We start from the raw sequence: 23,016 nt of genomic DNA, 5'->3' as shown, positions 1-23,016 counted from the left end.
GGAGGAAGTGGGATCTTGAAGTCCGAGGGAGGAATCCCAAGGGACAGGAATAAGCAGGGAGTTTCAGAGCAGTTGGCTGCCTGCAGCTGGGTCTGAGTCACTGGTGACCTCCCCTCCTGTGCTGAGGATGCCACCACCTCCGGGGCACTAAGACTCATTCCAGCCCAGGGAGCTCCTCTCTAGTTTGAACTGGAGGAGATTCCCAGTGCTGGTCCACTTTAGGAAGAGCTTAGCCTGGGAGAAGTCATGAGATCCAGCACCAGGTCTACTACTTATTAGCTGTGTGACTCTGGCCATATCGTTTCAAATCTCTGGTTCTTAGTTTTTTCATCTGTAAAAGAAAAGAGGAGGAAAAGATGGCTTCAAAGGCCATGTCCAGTCCTAAGACTCCAGGAACTCTGAAATCTATCAGAACTCCTGGGATGTCCTGATGCGGGTCTGACCCAAGAATACAGCACCAGGAGGACGTCCTGAGAAGGCTGTTGGATTTCTAGGACTGCTCCGATTACAGTCCATACCCACACTTTAGAGCTTCAATGGGCAAAGAGGCACCTAGTTACTATTCATTGTGAGCCAGACGTATGATCTGTCGTGTTCCTCATCTAATCTGAGAATTTATTAATGGGAAAAGTCATGTACAAGTATAAAAAAAATCAATTTCATGTGGCTTTTAATTCAATGATTACTTTTACTAAAAAGAGCATATGGTGTTGAGATGATCCCAGAGCCTCTCGGCCCTGGGACAGGGTGTAAGAGTCTTGCAGTCAGAACACAGAACAAAGACACATAGCTGTGCCACTTGTGGCTGGTGGAATCACCGGGTTTCCTCTCTATTAATGATCTTTAGCTATTTTAAAATCGACAGCTGATCTCTAGTGTGGTGATCACTGGGGGTGACGCTGTATCTGGGGAGACTTCAATCCCTTTGCACTGCAGTCATGATAGAAGTGGCGGCAGGTGAAAACAGGAGGGAGGGAGAGGATGGAACTGGAAACAAGATCTGGGACCAGGCACTCAAAACATCCTGCAGGAAAAAGAAATCATGCCTCTGGCTTCTGGTTGCGTCCATGGGTCATTATCAACAGATCATTAATTTGTGCCATAGGGTGTGGAATAGACGTAACACCTATATTTCAGGGGATTAAAATCTTAGGACTATGGAGCAAGAAAGAGATTATGGTTTCTGACTTCTAATTTCCATTATTTGTCACCAAAGATGACATCTTTACTGGAATTTCCCTAACGCAAGTCAACACTTGGGAAAGCATAATCACATCTTAAATTAAGGGAATATAAATTTAAAAAGAAAGAGGTCCTTTAGCTGTATGAGATTTTTGAGATCCACTTAATGAGTTAAAGAGTTTGAACTCTCTCTCTGAGGACATGGACACATGAGTTTAACCTTGACTTCCCTCAAAATTGTAACAGTGTGTAGGAACTACAGACGCCAAAAAAAAAAATGAACTTCCAGATTTGAAGGAAAAGGCTTCCAAATGTAATCAACCAAAATGGTAGCTGGTAAATATCCACATTAAAAGGGCAAGAGGAGCAATCTATCTTAAGAGAGGGAACATGCCCTAAGAGGAGCATGCTTCGGATTAAAGTCTTTCTCAAATCCCATCTCATTTCCAGAATTCTATCAAGAAGAGGCCAATCTAAATGTAACAAATTGCCAGTTTTGGTCTTATAAACATATTCATGACAAATGCAAGCAGAAGAGTGTTAGTTTGCAGGAAGTGCCAAAAAAGTGATCCAAAGAGAAAGAATTTGCAATGTGTTTCCATCTCTGTCCTTGGGAAAGAGACTGGATTTGAGGTACATATACTGGAAGGTTTGCTCCAGGGTAAACCGGGTATAATTTTACAGGTACTATCATGGTTGACGGTCACTAGAAAGATATATATATATATATGTATGTATCCTTTGTGGTCACTTTAAAATTTGTATTCTAGCTTTTCACTGTGTCTTATGAATTTGGTTCATGTGAATCAAATGGGTTTTGACTCATGCTAAGTCTGATGGGTTCTGAGGTCATGTCTAAACGAGGCTAAATGAGAGTCCGACTGATTGCTGAAAGAGGGTTGTGAGTCTGAACCGTGGGCGCAGGGAGAGGGAGTGAAGGCTTTTGTGCCATAGACAGGACGGTCTAGTTCCTAAACCGCTGCTGAGTTGATAAAATCAAAAGTTAAAGATTAGACATGAATCCTTCATTTACCCACCATGGTTCAGTCATTCCAGAAGGTCAACTAAATCATACAGCCCCTGTCTTTATCATTTCTTAACTCCAGTGGCAGCTATAATGAGTCTTTATTCTATATGATTATAGATGTGAAACAGAGTTACATATCTTACTATATGCATACTAGAATGAAATCCTACATTAGAAAGTAAATTATGTAAAGGGCATTTTATATTTTTTTCACGCCTGTATCCTTAGGGTTTGGAACACAATAATGCCTGGTGCCCAGTAGGTGCTTAATAAATGTGTGGAATGAATGAATGACAGAATGAATGAATGAAACTTGTAAATCAACCAATCTTGGTTTAAATCCTGGCACTGCCATTCACTAGATTTGTGACTTGGTCAAGGAAAACTATTTAATCTCTTCTGAGCCTCAGTTTTATCATCTGAAAAATGGCCACACACCTACCTCGCAGGTTGTGATGAGGATGAAATGAGATAATATATATAAAGTGGCCTGGTACAGAGCTTCAAGTACAAATGAACACTTAGTAAATGTTAGCTGAATCTCATCTAAATCTAGTAGTTTTCCTAAAATACACTTTAGCAAACAGAATTACAAAAGTTTTCTATGTTCATCACAGTTAAACCAATGTCTAAGCAAATGAGTTTAGGAGTAACTCCTGGGAATATGAAGGCTAATTAGAGTTAAGTGGGGATCCAAGACAAGCTTAACTTCCAGAACCTGGAGGATTATAAAACATGCTGCCCATGGATGGAAAACAGGGAAACACAAGTTTATTCTAACTTCACTAATCACGAATCTGAGGCGGCCATACCCTTTAGAATTATTGCACATACCTGTATGTCTTTAGGTGGTATTTTCTATCTCTTATCATGTGAGGTGCTCGAGAGAGAATGGCATTTCGTAGTATTTTTCCAGCCCTGAGGATCTTCTCTGAAGGAACCTGAATTTTAATCAGATGGGAGGAGGGGAAGAGAAAGGAGAGTTTATAGATGGAAAACAAACCAGATGCATCACTAAATCACTTTCCAATCTGACTCTGCACTTGAAAAATACAATTCACTCATACATCTGCATTGTTTATTTGTGTGACATGTCACTGTTTTATACTGAGAACTGAGACACACCGATATGTACTGTTTCTAGAAACTGTATCCACAGTTTCCTGATGTGATGCTTTGACATATGGACCACTTCCAGTAGTTACTTAAGAAGCTAGCTCTGCTGGCTCATCAACCCACCTACATCCCATTACCTTGGTAATGGTGTTAGCAGGACGAAGAGGAACGTGAGGTTCAATGAGAGGTGTCTGAAAAATAAAATGTTAAAGCAAAAGAAAATTAAACAAAAAGTTCACTAAAGAAAATTATGGGTTGGGGAATAACAAGAAACATCTACTTTTATAAAACTCAAAATAGAATTAAAAAAACAAGAGAGAAAATCTGCCTAAAGAACTTGAATGCACAGGCATTCAAAGGGCAAAATTAAGACCATTCGATTTGCCAAAATTTGAACACAAATTATTAAAAATGAAAAAAAACAAACAGGAATGATTAGATGTTTGCAGGCTTAATGAGAAGGGAATCAATATCTACTCACAGCATAACAAACATCAGGGCAGAGGAAAAAACAAAAGAAGATAAACATGAATAGAGATTAAAATGACCTATCTCAGGGGATAGGGATAAAGGACTGATTTAGAATGGAAATGAGCGACTTCATCCTCTCTCATGTAGTTAAGATTCTTTTCCTGCAATTTGTATTGTTAGAAAGTTTTAATTTTTAAATGATGCTTCTTTGTGGTTTTACATACTCAAGTTCCTCGAATGCACTGGGGCAGCTAGTGTACCATCTCTTTCATCTGCAAAGTGGTGTACAAAGTTTTCAGGATTCTGTGACTATCAGAGCAGCTCTAGGATCTAGATAAAGCCCCTAGCACTATTCACATTCTTCAGATGAAGGTGCTGAATTGGAATCCCAGGGAAATGACTTGTTACGCAGCTACACAGCTGAGTCCCCTAGTCCTACTGAAACCCCTTCACTCTATTTTTCTGAAATATCTGGTAATGGCAAAGATACATTCTGTCAAAGGTGGTGATAGAACCATCAACACAACACTGTTTATGCCACTTCCAGAAGGTAAGTAGTAGATTTACCTATGAGATTGCAGTGGGCAGAATAATGACCCCCAAAGATGTCCATGTTCTTATCCCCAGAACCTATGAATACTTTAGATTACATGGCAAAAGGGACTCTGCAGGTGTGATTAAGTTAAGGATCAAAATAAGCGGATTATTCTGATGTTTCTAGGTGGCTCCAATGTAATTGTAATTGTAGGGTCCTTAAAAGATGGAAGAGGGAGGCAGAAGAGTTAGAACCAGAGAGCTAACAGTGGGAGTAGGACTCAGTCTGATTTTGCTGGCCTTGATGGTGGAGGAAGCCAAGAGCCAAGGAATGAGGGCAGCCTCTAGAAGATGGAAAAGGCAGAACAATACATGATTTCCCCCTGGAGCCTTCAGAAGGAACGGGCCTGCTGATACCTTGATTTTAGCCCAGTGAGACCAACTTCAGACTTCTAAACTACAGCACTATAAGGTTATTCATTTGTGTTTCTTTAAGCTTGTGGCTTACACAATTGGTTACAGCAGCTACAGAAAACTAACACAGAGATTATTATACTTTATACTAAAAACCCATACTTTTTGCAACTAGAAGCCATTGCATTGAAAATAAATTGGTAGGTTTTTCCTTTGTCCTAATATATAATCAATAGGGAAAATAAAAAGTCAATATTAATTTAAAATACTTTAGGTACCTAAATATGAATATGCATGTATAAACATATGCCTTCCTTTTTATTAACAATAAATTTCAGATGGGTTGCTGCTTTTAATATTATAATAGAATTAAGGAAAAAAGGGAAAAGAATCCTAAGTTTTAAGAACAGCATAGATGAGACACAGATCAATTTAGAATGAAATTGCACCGAACTTAAACATTTTCATCACCTTGCTGGCATCTAGACCTTTTCTTCCTCTCAAAATCACTAGAGCACAAATGTCAAGCAATATTATAATATTTTAGCAGCATTCTGTTTACAACTAGCATAGACCAAGGAATGTCAATCTGGTCAAATTCAATAGCAGCTCTAAATAGAGACTGACTTTGTCCTGAAGTAGCCCACGCTCTCTTATGGCAGACCTTTCATGGGAAAGGGACCGTGAGCTCACAGACTCCCTGTACCACCTCCTCAAAAAAGACAGAGAGAATTCCGTGATGCCAAATCACCTGGAATCATGTTCCAAAGGGGGGAGGCCAGCATGCACCAGGGTGCTGGCAATGTGTGCAGTCAAAACAGTTGATTATTTCCAGGTTGTGAGTTCCCAGTACTCATGCACCTTGTCTCTTTACATTACACAGGTTGGTTTATATGTCTAGGACTGTGCCTGGTTATGTATCCAAATTGTAGAAGCCTCTGGCTATTCTTGAAAGTAACAGCAGAAACCCATTTCTTCTTCATGTCTTAGAAGAAGGAAGTGTAGGTATATGTGGTCTAGAGTAGATGAATGTAGGATAAGCTTCTGAGGTAACCTTTTCTTTCCTATGGAAAAAAAAAAAATCTATTTTCCTTTGCAGTAGTCTTTGAGAGGCTGGCTGAGCCAGAGGTCAAGAAGATGCCCGTGCTTGAGGATTATTGATGAATGTTTATTCTTTGGTAGGCGCAATGAAACATTATTTGAAGATTGCATCTTTTTATTTGTTTCTACAAAAATGACTATATTTAAGCAAAATGCTAACAAGTGGTCCCTAGGTAGTCAATTTGGTTGGACAGTTCCCTTTTTGCTTCCTTGGAACCCTGAAAAGAAACTATTACCAAAGCAGGGGAAGCATCAGACTTCAACCAGTTCCTTTGATTTGCAACTTCTAAAGGAGCAAAACGTACACAGGTTGCCTTTTAGCGCGATAATCCCAGGACCAAGAGGCTGTTTAATCTGTTGAAAGGCAGCATTCTCAGAACCTTCCCTGGCTCAGAGATTTTAGGTTTGGAGGCAACATAATGAATAGATGCTTTGAGAAGGGGACAGTCCCTTTATTTAAATAAAACCTCCAAGGAACACATGCAGGGTGAAAGCAGGGAAAGTTTTACTTGGGGGGGAGGGGAATAAAAACTTGTCTTTGAAAGGGACTCCATCCTGTATTCAGTTAGGCAAGCTTCTATGATCTAAGAGCTACGTTGGTGCCTAGCAGCCATGCGCTGTGAGGTAGAGGGCTGTGACAGGTAGGCCGGGTCCCTGGGACACAAAGTCACTGCCAATGCCTGTTCAGGGGCCCCCTTCCATAGGGAGTATGACTTTATTGCTTTTGTATCTGCTTATTTATTTCCTTTTTGGTTTCCCTTGGCTTTCAGGTAAAGTTTTTATTTCTGAGAATTTCACTTTAGCTGAGCTTTAGTGAAATGAGGAGAGGAATTTCATTTTATAAATTTCATTCCCTCAATAGGAGAGGGAAAGAAGCAGGACGGGGTGATTAGTGAGAATCCAAACAAGAAAAGCAGCCCTAAAAGCAAGACCAAGGACTTCCTGTGTCAGGCCTTTTACACGTGTTATCTTATTTTATTATTACTCTCATATTTTATTGCGAAAACTAAGGCCAGCAACACATAGGGACTTGAGCTCACACAGCTAATGACTGCAAGAGCTGGGAAGTGAATCCAGGTCAGTCTTACTCCAGTGTCTACGCTGCAGGAACAATGACCCTTCGCACCTGCTCTTTCCTCCTACAGATATCATGGCTCACACGGTGGAAGGGTTAACATTCCATTTAATTAAAGTTCATTGAGAAAAATGCATCTAAGCCCTTCTCAGTTACCAGGTACCAGAGTTGATCTTAGGCGTTTCCAGCAATAAGTGTTCATAACATCCTACTGAGATGACACGTTAGCACCATGCATCCTGCTTGGTCGGAATTAACTTTTTAAAAAGCAACTTTGTGACAATAAAACATTTGGCATTGAGGGACTGCCCTTCCAGGGCTGAGACAAATATACCAGCAAGGCAGGTAGCAGTTGAAGTCCGAGCGGGAAAATGGAAAGCACTCGGTATTTCCCACGGAGGGAACTTAATGCTGTGAACTAGCTTTACAGGTGGTGCAAGAGCTGAGAAGCCAAAGAGGCGATGAGGAGGTAACCTGGATGCTAGCCAAGCAGGAAGCCCTCAGGTGGGGGGACAGAGGAAGGAGGAGGCGTTGCCAGAGCTGGAGCCAGGTGTCCGCGTGGGAGCTGGAACCCCGGAGGGCCTCCTGGTCCTAGAGGTCCAGCCGCTGCTGGAGATGCTGCCACCCTCCCACCGCTGAGGCGAGCTGGAGACCCTCCCGCATCCCATCCCTCTCCAACCATAAACCAGAGAAATAAGGAAAAGAATTTCATTTTATAAATGATTAAACAGAAGAGGGAAAGAAGGAGCTTGGTGACTGACATTGGCGAGAAGATGGATCAAAGCAAGAAAACCAACCCTAAAGGCAAAACCAAGGCCCTGCGGAGGTCGGCTTCCTTGTGATGCACAGCAGAGCACAGGGAGGGCAAAGTACTGCTCAGAGGACAAACAGCCCAGGACCCTCCACAGAGGGTGTTTGCTGTGCCCACAGAGTGGGCACAGGGTTGCTCCATGTTCCACCCCAGCCCTCTCAGCCTCTCCTATTCCATATCGCCCCAGCCACACTTCCTGGTGGGCTACAGGTAAGGAAGGTGGGCAGTGGGTAGCATAGAGTGGGCCTTCATTAATGCTTCCTGGGCTTGGTTCCTAGGGCTGCCCTATGTTTTGATCTATAGCCAGAAAACGCACAGCACAAATGAGCCCTAGCAGAAACAGACCCCCTCTCTGATTAAATGTCATACCTTTCAACACATCAACCGTGTGTTGAGGACAAAAATTCTTCCTCCCTACCTGGGCATGAAAGAATCCGAATTGGGCTGTGAAAATGTGATCCTAAAAAGCTAGGCAGAGAGGACAGATAAAGGCAGAGGTATTCAGCTTTCTCTGCTTTTCTTGGCTTTCTCCCCTGAAGACTTCCCTCAGGAGTGACCGTAATTGGTTTCTGTTTGCTTCTGGAGAGGGGATGCATTCTATTGCTTTTTATTATGCTTATATTACTACTGAAAAGGAGAAACAGTAAGGGAAAATATTCCTTTTGGCACCAGAGCCAATTCAGAAATACTAATCAGGTGATGAAAAATATGAGTTTAGTCTCTATTACAACATCCACAATAACTCCCCAGTAGATCATTATGAGGTATAAGGCTCTGTAATAGGCCTCGTGAAAAACCATATTCAGCCCCTTTTGAAAGGGGGTAATTCTTTTTACTTAAGTATTTGTTCATAGAAGCCTTTTGCAAGGCACAGCATTTTAAGCCAAGAGATAAGAATAACAAGGTAGATTGGGACACAAAGCTCATGGCAGAACTCTGGCAACCCAGCGTAATAAAACATCATCTAAGCCCACGTCCAATTCAAGTATTTAATGAAGGTGTATTATGTGCAGAGCAATGTGCTAGGCTAAAGTACAGACTCTGATAAAGAACCTGGTCTAAATGAGCTCTTGATCTTTTGGGGAAAGTAGGACTTCCATGGATTAAACAATTAGTGAGAATCTGGGTCAATGAATAAATGCAGCAATATTCTGGATTTCAAATTCCCCTTTTCTCAGTTCAGGTGAGAAAATCTTTAGGAAGTGGGAAGAATATTTAATGTTTTTAGTGAAAATGATACACTTTTAGGAGTTACATTCCCTTGTTTTGGCATTTTGGAATAATACAACTAAGGTCTTAGAAATGTGTGTCTCATTTTTGTAATAATTATCATCAGTATCGTCATTCTTTGGTTGACCAAATGAAATTAAAAGTAGGAACTAAATCAGACTCATACAGATTTCACCACTCTGAAATAACTATGTAAGTTTTTCCATTTGTTAACTAATGGAAAAATTCATCTCTAGACCTCTTTGGCTTCCATCGATAGGCTTTCTAAAGTTTTTCCTAGTTTAAAATTGACGTGTAGATTTCCAGTTTCAGCTTCAACCTGTCAAAGTGGTCATTCCTGCTGTTACAAGAAAAAGCTGAACAAAGTGAAAATAATGACTTCTCTCAGGTTCATCAAAGAACTGAGTATGTCAAGAAAACTGCCACCCCGAAATCTGGCGAAATGGGGGAATCCAGTCACAGCTGACATTTGCCTACCTGGAGTGGAAGCCACAAACAGGTAGGAACGCTTAAATGGTGTTTAATTAATTAAACCAGGAGGCCATTAGACCGAGGTGGCGCTAATGCCTGGTGGTCCGTGTAAGCAAACCAAAATCTAAGCCTGCAACTGCCTCAAGGTTCCAAGATTGAAACCCAAGGACAACCAATCACAGCCAGCTAGGCTTTATGCTACTGCCAATCAATAGTTTCCTAATTTTGCCTTCACCTTTTCTCTATAAAATTACCTCCCTGAGCTCCCATTAGTGGAGTGCTCCTAAGCACTTCCGGTTTTGTGCTGCCAGATTCGAATCAACTTTTGCTCAAATAAACTCTTAACATTTTTAATATGCCTCAACAATGGTCATTTTGATGATTTGCTGGAGGCTGAATGTGGAGTAACCTGGGAGTGAGAAACTCCTGGGGGAGATAGTCTTAGGTGGGCACCCACAATTTTGTGGGCTTTACCCCTTGGAATTCCTCCAAATTCTCATGGTGAAGAGCCAAAAATTATCTCCTTGTGGCTCTGGCAGGGGGAGGGGAAGAATGAGCATTATGATATAGACCCAGAGCATTCTCCGTAGCAAAGGCGTACTCTCCAGGGAAAAGACTTTACGAGAGTCTTATCCCACCTGGGGGAAGTGCATTTCTCTGACTCTAGTCTCCTCCGGTCTTCCTGTCTCACCTAAAGAAGGAAAAAGCACTAAGAAACAGTGGTGAAAGTCCCATGGCAGGGACACAGGCCCAGTAAATGACTGAGATTTAATCACAAGAGTATATTCACTTCCCTTCTCCCCTATGCCCCCCACAAATGCCAATATAAAAATAGTGGATTACAGCTGAATGAGCTGTAGATTCAGACTCTATCAAAGGAGGTGTTCTTAGGGAAGCCCAAACACAGCAGAGGAGACAAAAACAAGGACATTAGAGGAATTTGAAACCTCTGAAATCTACAGCTACAGCAAATATTAAACACAGCCCAATTCCTAGCCAGATTAACATAAAACCTCACACTAAAGGCTTATTTATCTCAGTTCCTATTACCCAATACATCATGTCTGGTTTTCAACCAAAAATCACAAGGCATGCTAGAAGGCAAAGACAACAGAGTATGAAGAGACAAAGTAAGCATCAGAGCCAGACTCAGACATGATACAAATTTTGGAATTATCAAACAGGAAATTCAAATTAACTGTGATTAACACATTAACTATAGAGTAGTATTCCATTAATAATACTATTAAAAATGTAGACAATATGCAAAAATATATTGTGTAACAAAAGCAGAGAAACTAAGAAAGAAATGTCTTCCTTTCTTCTCCTTCCTCCATAGACCAGCAAGAGAGGAGGAAGAGCAGAAAGGGGATGGGAATGGGAGAAGGCACAACACAGCCCTCTAACAAGTGCTGGAACCACCAGCCTCAGTCTCATCAGAGATTCAACTCCACCAAAAGCTAGAAGTTTAAAAAATGGATCTAGCAAGTTATTTTGTGGATATTAACAAACTTATTCTGAAGTTTATATATAGAGGCAAAAGACCCAGAATAACCAACACAATTTTGAAGGAGAAGAATAAAGCTGGAGAACTGATGCTACTCCACTTTATGACTTACTATCAATATAAAGCTTCTGTAACCAAGACAGCGTAGTATTGACAGAAGAAGAGACAAATAGATCAACAGAACAGAACAGAGAGCCCAGAAATACACCCACATAAATACAGTCAACTGATATTTGACAAAGGAGCAAAGAAAAACAATGGAGCAAAGACAGTCTTTTCAACAATGGTACTGGGACAACTGATGTCCACATGCAAAAAAATGAATCTAGACACAGACATTATATTCTTCACAAAAATTCACTCAAAATGGATCACAGGCTTAAACATAAAACGCAAAGCTATAAAACTCCTAGAAGATAACATAGGAGAATATCTACATGACTTTGGGTATGGCAATGACCTTTTTTTTTTTTTTTTGAGGTTGGGTCAGCCAATCTAGAGTGTTTGATCTATTGATTATTTTCTATATACCAGACAGATCATCCAAGGATCCTACAATGTAGGAAAGTGAGACTTAGAGTAAGTGAACGTCCAAAGCCTTAGTGCTGTGAAGAGGGGAGATAGGATTGAAGCCCAAGACTGTCTGGTCTCAGAGCTCATATCTTCCCACCATGCCCTGGGGACTCTAGGTTACCACTTTATTATGCAAGGACATAACTCAGGAACAGCCAGGTGGAAGAGATGCATAGGGCAAGCTATGTGGGAAGTGGTGAAGAGCTTCTATACCCTCTCCAGGTGTACCACTGTCCTGGAATCTCTATGTGTTCACCAACCTGGAAGCTTGGCAATGACTTTTTTAGATACAACACCAAAGGCACACAATCCATGAAATAAATAACTGATAAACGGAACTTTCATTAAAATAAAAATCTTCTGCACTGTGAAAGACAATGTCAAGAGAGTGAGAAAACAAGCCACGGACTGGGAGAAAAGATTCGCAAAAGACACAGCTAATAAAAGACTGTCATCCAAATTATACGAAGAACTCTCAAAACTGAACAAGAAAACAAAAAACCTGTTTAAAAAAGTGGGCCACAGACCTTAACACACACCTCACGAAAGAGGATATAGAGATGGCAAATAGGCATATGAAAAGATGCTCCACACCCTCCACAACACATGTTATCAGGGAAATGTAAATTAAAACAACGAGACACCACTACCCACAGATATGAATGGCCAAAATCCTGAACACTGACAACCCCAAATGCTGACGAGTATGTGGAGCAACAGGAACTCTCATTCACTTCTGGTGGGAATACAAAATGGTGCAGCCACTTTGGAAGACAGTTTGGCAGTTCCTTACAAAACTAAACATGCTCTTATCACATCTGATTTAGCTATCGTACTCTTTGGTATTCACCCAAATAAGTCGAAAGCTTATGTGCACACAAAACCCTGCACACGGATATTTATAGCAGTTTTATTCATAATTGTCAAAACTTGGAAGCAACCAAGATGTCCTTCAATAGGTGAATGGATCAATAAACTGTGGTACGTCTTTATTCGGCACAAAAGGAAGTGGGTTATCAAGCCATGTAAAGACATGGAGGAACTTTAAATGCATGTTACTAAGTGAAAGAGGTCAATCTGAAAAGGCTACATACTGTATAATTCCAACTATATGACATTTTTGAAAAGGCAAAACTGTGGAAACAATAAAAAGATCAGTAGTTGGCAGGGGATGGGGGGCAGGGATGAACAGGCAGAGCACAGAGGATTTTTAGAGCAGTGAAAATACTCTGTATGATACCATAATGATGAATATATGTCATTATACATTCGTCCAAACCCATGGAATGTATAACACCAAGAGTGAACCATAATGTGAGCTATGGACTTTGGGTGATTACGATGTGTCAATGTAGGTTCATCAGTTGTAACAAATGTATCCTCTGGTGGGAAATGTTGAAAACGGTGGAGGATATGCATGTGTATGGGCAGAGGGTATATGGAAATCTCTGTGCCTTCCCTTCAATTTTGCTGTGAACCTTAAACTGCTCTAAAAAATAAAGTCTTAATTTAAAAATGGACATGACTATCCTTAGTAACTGAAATAAAATTTTTTAGGGCCCAAAGTGACAAAAAATTTATGGACTAAGACTGAGTGTTGTTACGGTTGCTAAGTACCAGTGGGAAAGAAAGTAGTCAACTCAACACAGTTAAGAGTGGTTACCAGGGAGAGGGGATTATTTCATGTGTATATTTCACTGAGTTGAGACTCCTCAACCCACCCAAATAAATATACATGTTCATGTTTTTTTAAATTGTGGGAACCAAAGTCCATAGTTTAGTCTCAGGGGGAGTCTGACTATTTAGCCAGGCTTATAGAGCAGAACAAACTTAAGTGTACTAAAGGCTGCTTGGTGAGTCCATAAAACTGGAACAAAGAAGTGCCTACAAGAAAAGTGCTGCCCAGATGCTTCTGCTGACTGGTCTGGGAGTACTGTTCTCTAGCAGGTGGTTCTCCAGCAAATGGTTCAAGTTCCTCTCCAGCATCTCCTAATGCAATGCTGCAAGATGGCGTGTTTTTAGAATGGTTCAAGCCCTAATCAATAAAGATTGTTTCTGATTTCTTCTAGTGGCGGGAGAGAGCCTCAGTTAGATACTAATCTTTCTTGTAATATACAGGATATTCTGAGTGTTCACTTTCTAAGAGGTGTGTCTACCTGTCTGTTAGATATGCCTAAGCCAGATATTTGCTGGCAAAGACCAAAACGCTAACTTTTTAGAGAGGCACCCATTGTTAACAGCTGGAATATTCTCTTTGAGGTCTTACACAAAGTGGTTCACTGTTTCCTTATGAATTGGCCTGATCAGGTCCAGATTTTCTTTTCATGGAAGTACCAACATATTACTATTAAATTTTCATTTCAGTAATAGGAGCTAAGAGATGCAAAACAAGTAAACCATAATATTCCACAAAGATCACTGTTCACTGTGGCATATCTACCCTCACAACTATAATTTTCATGGAAATATAAACTCTGTGATAAATTATTAAAGCTCCTTTTCCTCCTCTGTTTACAAATCTAAGCCTTCGTCTCATCACTCACCTTTTCTTCCACTACAAGAAATTCTGTCAACAAAGTCCAGAATTATACAAACAGCTCATACAACACAACAACAAAAACTAAACAACCCAATCGAAAAATGGGAAGAAGACCTTAATAGACATTTCTCCAAAGAAGGCATTCAGATGGCCAGTAGGCACATGAAAAGATGCTCAACATCCCTAATAATCAGAGAAATAATAATTCTCAAATTATTAATTCGCAAATCAAAACTACAATGAGATACTACCTCACACAGGTCAGAACTGTCATCATCAAAAAGTCTACAAATAACAAATGCTGGAGAGGGTGTGGAGAAAAGGGAGCCCACCTACACTGTTGGTGGGAATGTAAGTTGGTGCAGCCACTATGGAAAACAGTATGAAGGTTCCTCGGAAAACTAAAAATAGAATTACCATATGATCCAGCAATCCCACTCCTGGGCATATACCTGACAAAACTATAATTCAAAAAGATACACATGCACCCCTATGTTCATAGAAGCACTATTCACAATAGCCAAAACATGGAAACAACCTAAATGCCCATCGACAGATGAATGGATAAAGAAGATGTGGGGTATATATATGTGTGTGTGTGTATGTGTGTATATATATATATATATATACACACACATACACACACACACATATACACACAATGGAATACTACTCAGCCATAAAAAGAACAAAATAATGTCATTTGCAGCAACATGTATTCAACTAGAGATTATCATACTAAGTCAGAAAGAGAAAGATGAATACCTTATAATTTATATGTGGTATCTAAAATACGGCACAAATGAACCTATCTACAAAACAGAAACAGATTCACAGACATAGAGCACAGACTTGTGGCTGCCAAGGGGGAGGGGGAGAGGGATGGACTGGGAATTTGGGGTTGGTAGATGCAAATTACTTCATTTAGAACGGATAAACAACAAGGTCCTACTGTATAGCACAGGGAACTATATCCAATCTCCTGGGATAAACCATAATGGAAAAGAATATTAAAAAAAGAATGTATATGTGTATAAAACGGAGTCACTTTGATGTACAGCAGAGATTGGCACAGCATTGTAAATCAACTCTACTTCAATAAAAAAAACAAAGGCCAGAATTAAGCACTGCCTCTTTCCTATTCCAAATTTGGGAATAGTGTGTTGAGCACTTTTGGGAAACAAAGTGAATATAAGATTCAGAGGCATGGTTCAATTCTTGAAACTTTTGTGAATTGGTGCTTATTAACATACGAGCTAACAAAAGACCATCACATTTCCTTTTATAATCTCAAATTTAAATCTGGGCATGGCGGATTCTGGAAGTTAACATTTATTTATAATGTAATTCCTTAAAATAGAATGAATATAGAAAAGCTATGGTTGAAGCTCTACTTCCCTGGAAGCCAGGGAATAGGGTTCCTGCTGGGTTGATTCCAAAGGTAGATAAATGGTTTACATAATGTGTTTCAGGAAAAGCTCTTGTACTGAAGATGCTAAATTAATTGGCATATACAAGCCAGTATAAATACATATTCTTGTATATTGGCATATACAAGCTAATATAAATACATATTCTGTCCCCTACTCCTCTCCCTCACAAAGGGTATGTACACTGGCCTGACCTTGCTTTTCTCACTTAATGTCTCTTAGAGATCTTTTCATATCAGAACCTTAAAAGCTACTTCATCCTTTTTTTTGTTCCTACATGTACTTTTGGGTAGCTGCATGGTATGCTATTATATGGATATGCTATAATTTGCTTAACAATCATTTACTGATAAATATGTAGTATTGTTAACCTGAGTCTACTGTATGCATACTGAAGGATAAAGCAAATGAGAAATTATGGGATATCCTATTTCTATCATCTCTGTGTCCTTGGAAACCCAGGATTCTCACTGTGGAAGAAGAAAGACATATATGTAAAGCTTTGAAATAATGACCAAACCAGTAGCAATGAACACCTTGAGTTTTGAAATCAAGTCTTCTTGGGAGAAATGGCTGATTCCAGGGACAAGAAATGTATAAGATGACCCTGGAATATCTTGTTATGAAAGCCAGAAAGGAAGCTATCAAAAACTACAAGGGTCACATTAAAAAGGACTCAGAACGACCTTGGGTGCATAGAATCATAGATATTTTAGGACTAAAAGGGGCCAGAGAAATAATCTCATCATTAATCCACCTATTAAGCACTGCCTATCTACCCAACACTGCACTAATTTTTCAGAGGAAAGAAAAGACACGGTGATTTCTGTAACTGTGCAGTCCAATATGTTAGCCAGTAGCCACATGTAGCCCATTTACATTTAAATTAATTAAAATGTAAAATATTTTGTTTCTCAGTCTCATTAGCTATGCTTCAAGTGCTCAATAGCCATATGTGCCTTGTCCCAGCCATGGTCATCTCCTGTCTAGGATCATGATAGTGTCCTAAGAAGTCTACAGGCTTCCATCCCTACCATTCTCAACTCCATATCCAACATGATCCTACATCTGACGTGGGTCACATGTTACTCTGCCTAAACCCCTCCAACAGCTTCTCCTCCCGCTCAGAGTGAAAGCCAAACTCCATACAATATACAGTCTGTCTATCTGGCTCCTTGTCACCTCTCTGATCTTACGCCACTCCCTCTTCCCCTGCTTAGTCTGCACCCCACTCTTCTCCTGCCTGGACACACTCTTCCCAGTGCCCCCATGACTCACACTCTCACCTCCTCCAGGTCTGTACTCCAACACACCTTCTTAGGGAGGCCTGCTCTGCCCATCCTAGAGTATACTGTATCCCTGTCCCAAATCTGGCATTCTTTATTCCTCTTCCTCTAGCGCTTATCATACTTGACATTTTATATATTTGTTTCTTACCTGTTTTCTCCACTGAAATGTTAGCTCTCTGAAGGCAAGAGCTCGGTTTTGCTCTCTTTTCTACCCCCAGCTCTTGACATGCAGCAGCTACTCAAGTATTTACTGAATGAATGGAGGAATTTCTTCATGGGTTCATTCATTATAGCAGACTTCATCAGTAGTGAGTGAAGGGAAAACTCTCTGTGAAGAGTTGGTGAGGGGTAACTTATACGAAGGGATGCTGAAAAGGAGATGACTGGTGGTTTCCATTGCCATGAAGAAATGGGTTCAATGGCTTGCAACCGAGTATAAACTTTTTAATAGAGAGGACTATTAGGTATTAATAATGCCTCTCTTCCCGCCTCTAAAAAAAATGTGTTTGATAAACTGAGGAATAAAATGAGTACTTCTCAAATTTTAATATCTGTATGAATGACATGAGGATTTCATTAAAATGCAGATTTTTATTCCATTGGTCTGGGGTGTGACTTGAGATTCTCCATTCCTGCCTAGTAATGTTAACGCTGCTAGTCTGTGAACCACACTTTGAGCATCAAGGAATTAGATGACTACCAGTAGCAGCCTTTGGATCCATAACTTCATAAAATGTGAGTGTTTCCTAAAAATTGAGTCCAGTTGATACAATCATAAGGTCATCACCCTAACAAGATTTATATTACACAAATAAACCCATACGTTTTCTGGTTAAAGGAATCATTTCCCAGCTACTTATATTTTTATTTTCTGGATACTCAATCAAGTACCTCCCAGGAAAATTAAATGTTTATGATTTATTAAAGAAAATGAATTTGGCCTCTAGGAGTATTTGAATAAGATACTTAATATTCCCAAATAACATACTTCAAAATTTCTGAATTAGAAATAACTCATCTCAACCAAATTCATTATATAGATATTTAATAAGGTTCCCACGCATAGGTATAACACAACATAACCCTTACATTACTCTCTTCAGGGAATAAGGTGAAAAATAATCACATTCAATATTTATGAAATTAGTATTGGAAGATGAAGGAGTGTTTACAATGAGAATCTAAATATCCATAGCATAAAGTATTTTCAGAATTTGCCAGGTATCTCAATCTGCATCCTTATTCTAGCTAGTGGAGGCAGAATAGGAATTTCTTAACAGATAATAAAAAACTCTCTGGAAGAGCCATAGAGACAGGGCGAGGGATGACTCAGCCATGGACGAGGCTCAAACCACACTGCAGGTTCCCTTGGCCAAGCCTCACGGCCTCTGCCGCGGCACATCACTGACGATCACAAAGTACATGCGATGGATCCCAGAAACTCTGCCACTGCTCACCCCAAAACCCAGCCTCTCCCCTGCTACCCTCACCAAAAGAAATGGATTCTGCAAAGAGTGGCGGTTTGGGTCACATACTTGAGCTTTAATTGTAGGACTGGACTTCTAAAAACTGGACTTTGAAAAACCCCAAAGTTCGCATTCCTGCCCTACCAAAAAAAACCTGGGAGAAATGGCGACCAACCTGGGTTGTTAAAATCTAAGTGTAGAGAACAGATTTATAAATATAAACATGCACGTCTATATCATATAATCAAGATTACAGCTATCTTACATATCCTGAAAGAAAGGCAGAGTTCCCATCTCTTAAAATTTGGAAGTATTTTCAAAAATAACTCTTACAAAGGCATTTGGTAGAGATTAATCCTCAAAATTATGTAACATAATAACACACAATAACACAGTAACCTATAATATAATGAACTATCACGTTACGTAATTCTAGTTTGAATAAAAACGTGTAAATATCAACTTATACCACGGACATTTGAGAATGTCCTCTGCACTGTGCTAAGCTGATTCCTTAGAATTCAAAGGGGATTATTCCGGCAAATGATGCTAAGTATGTGTGACAGTGCTAGGCTTGGGCTACAAAATGTTTAAAAATGAGACTGGCGCAATTAGAGATACACCCTCTGATACAATCTGAGAAGTTACAGAAATTACTTATATCAGTCCACTACAGGTGATTTTTCTCATCCTTGGTGCTTTGAAGATTCATAATCAATGCCTTAGATGAAACAATTTAAAGAACCATTTAGGGAGATTAGTGATCATGTAAGGGTATTCCTGAATTTCTTGATTTTGAGAGATCTATGGACCATGTTCCCTACAGACATCAACTGTGTCCTGAGTTGACCTTCGGGCCCCTCTGCATCTCCTGAATTTCCATTACTGCAAATATTTCACTGTGCCACAGTTATTTACATATCTGTTTCTCTGAGTACAAGTTCCTTAAAATCAAAAATTGTGTTCTTGTTATCTCAGAATCCCCATAGTGTTTTGTTCATAGAGATTTTGCAATAAATATTTATTTAATATGTGGAGAAATCTCTGAGGAGTTTTTACTTGGCCATGGTATGAAAAGAATGGAAAGAATCTTCCTCTTTTCATTTCTGAAATTTCAGTTTTGGTCTTCATGGTTAGATACAGAAAGGCTAAGTTTATCGGATGTTGGCAGACAATTTGTGGACTATTTTGCTTTTGTTTCCTCCTTCCTAGGAATAACATTTCTTTTCAGTTCATATCTGTAATATGTATTTTAAGAGCGGAAGGGAGAAACATTAAAGTTGACACCTTTGTAGTTCCTTTAGATCAATGAAGTTCTTGAAAGCAGATTGTCCTATAGACATGAAACCATCCTTCTCTGTCATCTTGACTTCCTCTTATTTTTCTCTTGATAGACACAAGATCAGTTTTGAGTTTTCCCTGTTTTGTTAAGTACTTCTGAATGTTTTTTAGGCACTTTTGGAAAATTTCATACAAGTGATGGAACCTTCAAATGCACATACATACATCCAAAACTCTGAATATAATTTCAGGGGTTAACAGACTTCCAGAAGTCCACACACGGATCCTAAATATAAGAATGCGTATTCCTAACACCCCAGAAATCCATTGCTAGACAAAAGCCCAAAAGAAATGTGTGCATACATTCACCAAGAGTCTTACACTAAATGTTCAGAGCACAGCCATTCACAATAGCCCACCAACCACAGAACAGACAATATTCTGTGGTATGTTCCCATAATACAATGAGGAAAAACAATTTACAACTGCACACAATAATGTGGCTAAAACTCACAAACATAATATTAAATGAAGGAAGCTGGATACAGAAGGTATTACCAGGCGATTTCATTTATCTAAAGTATAAAAACAGATTATCTTTAGTTGAAGGGGTGGCTAGAAGCAAACACGAGCTTCCTTCTGGGGTGGTGGTGAGGTTCTGTTTCTTGACTTGAGGGGCGTTTACCTGGGTGTGTCTGTGAAAATGTACTGAACTAAATGACGTGCATTTTTAAACATGTATATGCTAACCTTCAATAAAAAGTGAGAAGAAAACACCTGTTTTAGAATAAGAAATTAAAGGAAAAAAGAGAATGCATATATGTTTGTATGCATGGAAAGCACCTGGCAAAAACGTTACCACCATCAACCTCCACAGAGGGTGGCCTTCAGGAGTAGGACACTTGGCTAGAGAGTGAGCCTCGACCACCCAGCATCTTTAGACATATTCATTCATTTAGTGATTCTGGAAAAGTTTGGAATACTGATTGCAAATGTCAAGTATCTACTAATTAAGACACCACTAATGCCCTCAAAGGTAGGTAAATACATGAAAAATCAAAACAAAAAGAGTCTTATAGTAAGTCAGACTATAATTAATGTTTTACAGCTATTTGTTTTAAATACTAGCTATACCTGGCGAAGCAAACCTTCGAGAAGATCACTGTAAGTATTAATAAAATATCAGTGTGCTTTATTTATTCATATATTCCACTGTAAACACAATATGATCTCCTTCTTCTCAGATATAACACTTAAGAAGCCCGACAAGCTGACTGTTAAGAGAATGACAAGTGGTTATCTATAACCAAATATAGGGTTCTGAAGGTATAAGTTGATGCTGTCAAAAGTCTCAGAAATTTTCACAAATTCTTTTAGGTAATGCATTAAATTCAAAATAACAGACACATATTTAATGTTACATGTTGTGGAAACTCTACAATGGATTTTTTTTCTAGTTACTTTTAAAAATTTAAGTATAGTTGATGTACAATATTATATAAGTTACAGCTGTACAATATAGTGATTCACAATTTTTAAAGGTTATACTCCATTTATAGTTAAAAATATTCCCTGTGTTGCACAATATAACCTTGAAGCTTATTATTTTTTTTAACATCTTTATTGGAGTATAATTGGTTACAATGGTGTGTTAGTTTCTGCTTTATAACAAAGTGAATCAGCTATACATATATATATATCCCCATATCTCTTCCCTCTTGCATTTCCCTCCCTCCCACCCTCCCTATCCCACCCCTCTAGGTGGTCACAAAGCACCGAGCTGATCTCCCTGTGCTATGCGGCTGCTTCCCACTAGCTATCGGTTTTATATTTGGTAGTGTATATATGTCCATGCCACTCTCTCACTTTGTCTCAGCTTACCCCTCCCCCTCCCTGTGTCCTCAAGTCCATTCTCTAGTAGGTCTGCGTCTTTATTCCTGTCCTGCCCCTAGGTTCTTCATGACCTTTTTTTTTTTTTTTTGATTCCATATATATGTGTTAGCATATGGTATTTGTTTTTCTTTTTCTGACTTACTTCACTCTGTATGACACACTCTAGGTCCATCCACCTCACCACAAATAACTCAATTTCGTTTCTTTTTATGGCTGAGTAATATTCCATTGTGTATATGTGCCACATCTTCTTTATCCATTCATCTGTCAATGGACACTTAGGTTGCTTCCATGTCCTGGCTATTGTAAATAGAGCTGCAATGAACATTGTGGTACATGACTCTTTTTGAATTATGGTTTTCTCAGGGTATATGCCAAGTAGTGGGATTGCTGGGTCATATGGTAGTTCTATTTTTAGTTTTTTAAGGAACCTCCATACTGTTATCCATAGTGGCTCTATCAATTTACATTCCCACCAACAGTGCAAGAGGGTTCCCCTTTTCTCCACACCCTCTCCAGCATTTATTGTTTGTAGATTTTTTGATGATGGCCATTCTGACTGGTGTGAGATGATATCTCATTGTAGTTTTGATTTGCATTTCTCTAATGATTAATGATGTTGAGCATTCTTTCATGTGTTTGTTGGCAATCTGTATATATTCTTTGGAGAAATGTCTATTTAGGTCTTCTGACCATTTTTGGATTGGGTTATTTGTTTTTTTGATATTGAGCTGCATGAAGCTTATTTTATACATAGTAGTTTGTACCTCTTAATCCCCTACCCCTAGATTGCCCCTCCCCCTTTCCCTCTCATTGATAACCACTAGTTTGTTCTCTATATTGGTGAGTCTGTTTTTTGTTGTTGTTGTTGTATTCACTAGTTTGTTGTACTCTTTAGATTCCACATATAAGTGATATCATACAGTATTTGTCTTTCTCTGTTTGACTTATTTCACTTAGCATAATGACCTCCAGGTCCACCCATGTTGGTGCAAATGGCAAAATTGCATTCTTTTTTTATGGCTGAGTAGTATTCCATTGTATACATATACCACAACTTCTTTATCCATTCATCTGTTGATGGACACTTAGGTTGCTTCTATATCTTGGTAATTGTAAATAATGCTGCTGTGAACATAGGGGTGCATGTATCTTTTCAAATTAGTGTTTTTGTTTTTTTGGATATATACCCAGGAGTGGAATTGCTGGGTCATACAGTAGTTCTTTTAGTTTTCTGAGAAACCTCCATAGTGTTTTCCACAGTTGTTGCATCAATTTATATTTCCACCAACAGTGTACGAGGGTTCCCTTTTCTCCACATCCTTGCCAACATTTGTCATTTGTGTTCTTTTTGATAGCCATTTTGACAGGTGTGAGGTGATATCTCTTTGTGGTTTTGATGTGCATTTTCCTGATGATCAGTGATGTTGAGCATCTTTTCATGTGCCTGTTGGCCATCTGCATGTCTTCTTTGGAAAAATGCCTATTCAGGTCTTCTGCTCATTTTTCAGTCGGGTTGTTTGTTTTTGAGTTGTAAGAGCTGCTTATATATATTGGATGTTAACCTCTTATCGGTCATATCATTTGCAAATATTTTCTCCCATTC

General features: G+C 39.3%; 1 protein-coding gene across 4 annotated transcripts in view; it reads right to left on the bottom strand.

Annotated features, from left to right (window-relative positions):
- RAPGEF4 (Rap guanine nucleotide exchange factor 4) overlaps positions 1 to 23,016 on the bottom strand; it is a 308,154-nt gene that overhangs the window by 83,323 nt on the left and 201,815 nt on the right. For 3 of the 4 annotated variants that reach the window (XR_005020628.1, XM_036858163.1, XM_036858165.1), the window contains 2 exons: positions 3,463 to 3,516; positions 3,044 to 3,150 (listed from right to left, as the gene is read on the bottom strand). Coding sequence is in view for 3 of the 4 variants with exons in the window: in XM_036858163.1 (XP_036714058.1) it covers positions 3,044 to 3,150; positions 3,463 to 3,516 (161 nt within the window). In the remaining variant the exon portion in view is untranslated. The remainder of the gene's footprint in view (positions 1 to 3,043; positions 3,151 to 3,462; positions 3,517 to 23,016) is intronic. The other variant, XM_036858164.1, reaches the window with a different exon arrangement.

The sequence above is a fragment of the Balaenoptera musculus genome, chromosome 7 (assembly GCF_009873245.2).
Source record: "Balaenoptera musculus isolate JJ_BM4_2016_0621 chromosome 7, mBalMus1.pri.v3, whole genome shotgun sequence".
Lineage (NCBI taxonomy): Eukaryota > Metazoa > Chordata > Mammalia > Artiodactyla > Balaenopteridae > Balaenoptera > Balaenoptera musculus.
The sequence above is the reverse complement of the archived record's forward strand: the minus strand, read 5'-3'. Positions and strand labels throughout refer to the sequence as shown.